This window comes from Spermophilus citellus (genome assembly GCF_964194105.1).
Source record: "Spermophilus citellus genome assembly, chromosome: 7".
Taxonomy (NCBI): domain Eukaryota; kingdom Metazoa; phylum Chordata; class Mammalia; order Rodentia; family Sciuridae; genus Spermophilus; species Spermophilus citellus.
Window position 1 is genome coordinate 76,777,787 of NC_138188.1, and position 6,418 is coordinate 76,784,204.

General features: G+C 48.0%; 1 protein-coding gene across 1 annotated transcript; it reads left to right on the top strand.

Moving 5' to 3' along the window:
• The first annotated feature begins 2,439 nt into the window (after window positions 1-2,439).
• SOX2 (SRY-box transcription factor 2) lies at window positions 2,440-3,676 on the top strand. The gene has a single exon (XM_081302428.1). The coding sequence runs from the start codon at window positions 2,571-2,573 to the stop codon at window positions 3,531-3,533; it is 963 nt and encodes a 320-aa protein (XP_081158554.1). The 5' UTR covers window positions 2,440-2,570; the 3' UTR covers window positions 3,534-3,676.
• The last annotated feature ends 2,742 nt before the right edge of the window (window positions 3,677-6,418 follow it).

The window sequence follows — 6,418 nt, forward strand, 5'->3', positions numbered from 1 at the left end:
GTTTAGCTTAATATTACACCTCGACTAAATCGAAAACATTGCTTTATTTTGAAGACTAGAGAATACTGACGCATTTTGAGAACACCAGTCTCACCCTTTGTGGACTCCCAAGAACTAAAAACAAATCCCATAACTTAAGGAGAAAAAAAGGAGAGTCTAGGGTGGGGAGTGGGGGAGAAGGAAGGTTGGTTGGAAATAATTTAAGAAAAGTCTGCAAAATTCTTTTTCACAACTTTTCTGAGTCTCCAGTGGGTATACTTAGCTTGAATTTGACAGTAATAAATAACCCTGGGAGGGCAGAATTGGAGAAGTTGAGGGTAAGTACGGGAAGAAGGTTAGTAAGGAACAAAACAATGCACAGTTTGTAAAGATAATAAATGGAACGTGGCTGCTATATACTATTCACTACATTTTCTTTGGGTGAGTAAGGGTAGATCAGGGGAGGAGGGGGCGGAGAGAGTGTAAGAGAAGAAAGAAAATAAGTAACCCCGATGGTTTAAGCTCTTTATAAAAAAGAAATGGCATCAGGTTTTTTTTTTCCTCCCCCCCCCCCCTTTGTAGTCAAGTGCATTTTAGCCACAAAGATCCCAACAAGAGAGTGGAAGGAAACTTAGACGGGGCTTTGTTTGACTCCGTGTAGCGACAACAAGAGAAACAAAACTACCTATTTGTAACGGACGTGGTGCCATTGCTCTCCGCTTTGAGCGCCTACCTATTGAAATCTTTACGTCGGGACAATGGGAGAGCGGCTAAAATTACCCTCTTGGGTCCTGGGCGGGCAAGATTCCTGAGCCTCTACCCCCGCCCCCATCCCATCCTCCTCCAGCTTGAGCCTAGCTGGGCTCGCAGCTTCCTCAGTCTGGGCCTCCTTCCCCTGCGTGTGCTGCCACAGCACCTGTGCCTGCTGAGCACCGCCCCCGCCTCCCAGGCCTGGAGCCCCTTGGTGGCGCAGCCCCTGACCCTAGCGGCCAGCTCTTTGCTGCCAACACCGTAGAAGTCAGCCGGGGAAATGCCAGGGCTGGTTCTGCTGGAGTCCTGGGAACTCTGCGTGGGAGGGAGTTTGTGAGTGCGGCCCAAAAGCCACCTCTGTACAATGTGGGATGCCAGGAAGTTGAAATGACCCTCCCCCACTGCCTGCACTTTTGAACGTCCTTCTCTGTCTTCCCCCAGCCCTCATTTGTAAGCAGCATCCCCCAAAATCCTCATTTGGGAGAGACTTTAGAAAAGTAGGGAGAAGGGAAGAGTACCCTCATCGCCTTTGCACGAAGTGAACAGTGACAGACTGGTGGGAGATGTGGCTGGGAGTGAAAGAACAGGTTGTAGTTTCCTGGGCCAAAGAGCTGGACTAGGCCGGGAAACAACTGCTTACCAAGGCCCTGCCTGCCCTTAACTCCGAGTCGAGTACGTGGTCAGAGCGAGCAAGATTCATTTTTAAGAACAGAACAAGTTATGTGGCAGCAAGAAGGGTTTTGAGGACAGAGGTTTTGATCTCCTAACTTCTTGTCGGGACAGTGTAAGAAGTGGGTGATTGGGTGCTGGCACCAGCAAAGGAAGAAGGACCAGGGAAGAGCCTGGTTAGTGAGAAGCCTTAGGGGGCTGGAGTCTGGAGCAGTGCTGTGGGATGAGCGGCAGAACCAGGACACACCAACTCCTGTAAGGCCTGTTTCCTGGAATACTAGTTGAACAGTCGCCCTGAGCCACCCACTCTGCCCTGCCCCACCCCCACACCTAACTGCTTCCCGTGCCCCTTCCTCATTTCAGTATCTTGCACTAAAAAGTAAATCAATATTAAGTTTGAAGAGGGGGAAAAAAAAACCCACATAGTCTTAGTGCTGTTTACCCACTTCCTTCGAAAAGGCGTGTGGTGTGACCTGTTGCTGCGAGAGGGGATACAAAGGTTTCTCAGTGGCTGGCAGGCTGGCTGTGGGAGCCGCCTCCCCCTCCTCTCTTCCCTCCCCCCCACTCCCCCCACCTCCCCCGCGCGGCCGGCGGCGCGGCAGGCCCCGCCCCCTTTCATGCAAAACCCATCGGCGAGGCTGGGCTCGAGTGGAGGAGCCGCCGCGCGCTGATTGGTCGCTAGAAACCCATTTATTCCCTGACAGCCCCCGTCACATGGATGGTTGTCTATTAACTTGTTCAAAAAAGTATCAGGAGTTGTCAAGGCAGAGAAGAGAGTGTTTGCAAAAGGGGGAAAGTAGTTTGCTGCCTCTTTAAGACTAGGACTGAGAGAAAGAAGAGGAGAGAGAAAGAAAGGGAGAGAAGTTTGAGCCCCAGGCTTAAGCCTTTCCAAAAAATAATAATAACAATCATCGGCAGCGGCAAGATCGGCCAGAGGAGGAGGGAAGCGATTTCTTTTCTTTTTTTTTTTTTAATCGTGATTCCAGTTTGCTTCTCTCTCTCTTTTTTTTCCCCCAAATTATTCTTCGTCTGATTTTCTCGCGGAGCCCTGCGCTCCCGACACCCCCGCCCGCCTCCCCTCCTCCTCTCCCCCCGCCCGCGGGCCCCCCAAAGTCCCGGCCGGGCCGAGGGTCGGCGGCCGCCGGCGGGCCGGGCCCGCGCACAGCGCCCGCATGTACAACATGATGGAGACGGAGCTGAAGCCTCCGGGCCCGCAGCAAACTTCGGGGGGCGGCGGCGGCGGCGGCGGCAACTCCACCGCGGCGGCGGCGGGCGGCAACCAGAAGAACAGCCCGGACCGCGTTAAGCGGCCCATGAACGCCTTCATGGTGTGGTCCCGCGGGCAGCGGCGCAAGATGGCCCAGGAGAACCCCAAGATGCACAACTCGGAGATCAGCAAGCGCCTGGGCGCGGAGTGGAAACTTTTGTCGGAGACGGAGAAGCGGCCGTTCATCGACGAGGCCAAGCGACTGCGAGCGCTGCACATGAAGGAGCACCCGGATTATAAATACCGGCCCCGGCGGAAAACCAAGACGCTCATGAAGAAGGATAAGTACACGCTGCCTGGCGGGCTGTTGGCCCCCGGCGGCAACAGCATGGCGAGCGGGGTTGGGGTGGGCGCCGGCCTGGGCGCGGGCGTGAATCAGCGCATGGACAGTTACGCGCACATGAACGGCTGGAGCAACGGCAGCTACAGCATGATGCAGGACCAGCTGGGCTATCCGCAGCACCCGGGCCTCAACGCGCACGGCGCCGCGCAGATGCAGCCCATGCACCGCTACGACGTGAGCGCTCTGCAGTACAACTCCATGACCAGCTCGCAGACCTACATGAACGGCTCGCCCACCTACAGTATGTCCTACTCGCAGCAGGGCACCCCTGGCATGGCGCTTGGCTCCATGGGCTCGGTGGTCAAGTCCGAGGCCAGTTCTAGCCCCCCTGTGGTTACCTCTTCCTCCCACTCCAGGGCGCCCTGCCAGGCTGGGGACCTCCGGGACATGATCAGCATGTACCTCCCCGGCGCCGAGGTGCCGGAGCCCGCCGCCCCCAGCAGACTTCACATGTCCCAGCACTACCAGAGCGGCCCGGTGCCCGGCACAGCCATTAACGGCACACTGCCCCTCTCGCACATGTGAGGGCTGGACAGCAAACTGGAAAGGGGAGAAACTTTCAAAGAAAAACAAGGGAAATGGGAGGGGTGCAAAAAAAGGAGAGTTAGAAACAGTATGGAGAATAACCTGGTACGCTCAAAAGAAAAAAAAAAAAAAATCTCATCACCCACAGCAAATGACAGCTGCAAAAGAGAACACCAATCCCATCCAAACTCACGCAAAAACCGCGATGCCGACAAGAAAACTTTTATGAGAGATCCTGGACTTCTTTTTGGGGGACTATTTTTGTACAGAGAAAACCGGGGGGGGGGGAGGGGGTTGGGAGGGGGAGGGATTGGACCTTGTATAGATCTGGAGGAAAGAAAACTACGCAAAACTTTTTAAAAGTTCTAGTGGTACGGTAGGAGCTTTGCAGGAAGTTTGCAAAAGTCTTTACCAATAATATTTAGAGCTAGTCTCCAAGCGACGAAAAAAAAATGTTTTAATATTTGCAAGCAACTTTTGTACAGTATTTATCGAGATAAACATGGCAATCAAAATGTCCATTGTTTATAAGCTGAGAATTTGCCAATATTTTTCAAGGAGAGGCTTCTTGGTGAATTTTGATTCTGCAGCTGAAATTTAGGACAGTTGAAAACGTGGAATGAAGAAAATTATTCAGATTTGGACATTTTAATTGTTTAAAATTGTACAAAAGGAAAAAAATAGAACAAGTACTGGCAAAACCATCCCTGTGGTCTTGTTGAAAGGGCAAAAGTTTTAGATTGTACTAAATTTTTTAACTTACTGTTAAAAGAAAAAAAAATGGCCATGCAGGTTGACATCGTTGGTAATTTATAATAGTTTTTGTTCAATCCCACCTTTCCATTTTGTTCAGATAAAAAAAAATGAAATTACTGTGTTTGAAATATTTTCTTATGGTTTGTAATATTTCTGTAAATTTATTGTGATATTTTAAGGTTCCTCCCCTCTTTATTTTCCGTAGTTGTATTTTAAAAGATTCGGCTCTGTATTATTTGAATCAGTCTGCCGAGAATCCATGTATATATTTGAACTAATACCATCCTTATAACAGGTACATTTTCAACTTAAGTTTTTACTCCATTATGCACAGTTTGAGATAAATAAATTTTTGAAATATGGACACTGAAATTATGTTTGAGTCTTTCATTTATTTGGATAACACTGATTATACATAACTTCTCGGGAATTGTAATACTGTATTCAGCCAGGAAAGCAAAATGCCAAAAACCTTGGTATTAATAGTCCAGCAACATGTGCTAATGTTAACTGAAAAGAGAGAAAGAGAGAGATGGCTGGTTGATTAATAAGTACTCTGGAAAAATTGAAATACTTATGTCATTTCTAAAATAGAAACTAGAGACATATATTGTAAATCCACCCCCTCCTTTTCTAAGCAGCATGAATAAGCATGATGGGGACTTATACTTAAACTGATTTGTGCCACTTGTTGCCAGAAAGGAGTCAATTCTGAAATTTTTCATGTAGCTTAGCAGATGGGGTATTGAGCCAAATCAGAACCAGGTTGGCTGGTTTTGTCTTCATTTTCTTCACAGCACAATGGCCCTTTGAAACCTGGTTATAGGGGGAAATGATGCTTCTTGTATCGGAATAATTGCAAACTAGACATGCAAAGTGTTCATCTGCTGGGTGGGTGTTTGGATTACTCTGGCCCTGCTATTGTCTGAGAGGAAACAAGTGGTTTGCTTTCTTTGTTCCTTGACTTCATAAACTTTCTCCTCTACATTTTCCTGTTTAGAGCAAGGGAAAGCAAAGAACGTCTTGCAAAATTCCCCGACTTGCCATGGATGTAGGGTTTTTTTTTTATTATTTATTTTCTTTTTTTTTTTTCCTTTCTCTCCCTCCCTGAATTCCATTTCTTAAATTGGCAGCGTGGGTCCAAGCCTGTAGCCCCAAATCGGATAATCTCTGCAGCTGATAACAAGCAAAAGAGAAGCCAGGCAACAGCCATATTACAGAAGAAAACAACAACTCCGAGGTAGATATTTTACTTTGTCCGGTCTAATCACATTTGGAAATGATTATGCTTTTGATCTGTTAACTGTTTTACTACAGTAGTAGAGAAGTGGGGGGAGGGGAAAGGGTGGAGAAACAAGATTGGATTTGTTGTTTTCTTTTGCCCTAGGAAAGGTAAAGAAAGGCTTTAGTTGTCCTCAGTGGGAGCGGAAAAGTTGGGAAAATCGACATGGTCTTTGAATTAGCGATGCTCCAGTATCGCAACCACCTCGCGCTTTGGCGCCGCCGGAGAAACTGTGACCTAGTCAGGGACTTTTTTATTTACTACTTGCTTCGCTCATCTTCCCCCACCCAAGGGGACCAGGAACCAAGAGCCGGGCATTCTTAAGAGTGCAGGATTGCTTTCCACAATTTCAAGAGCTTGTCGTGTCAACTTGCTGCAACTTTGGAGAAGTTGGAATCCGGCAGCGCTTTCCACCCTTGAGTAAAGTACCCGCAGCAGCCACTAAGTTAGCTCATCCTATTGGTTTGCATCTTCTCATTTCCAAGAAAGTATTTCTTGAGGTGTTGCTAAATGTTGGGTCTAGGTTGAACTAGGAATGTCTCATTTTCTGTATTTTAGCTTATTCGGAATTGCTTTATTTTGTAATTTGGGGGCTTTATTTACTTCTTTATCCTCATTTTAAGGGTAATGTTGTACTGGGAAGGGACAGTTATTCCAGTTCCCAATTCTAAGCGAGGCATTTTCCCCCCTAATTAATGCAGAGACTCTAAAAGAATTTCCCCCGGCCTGGCCAGCCATTGTAATGCATATACGGATTATTCACGTGGTAATGAGCACATTCGCCAGTTCTTGCTCACACATACGAATAAAAGAAACTTTGAATAAAGATCCAAATGAACGTGCTGGG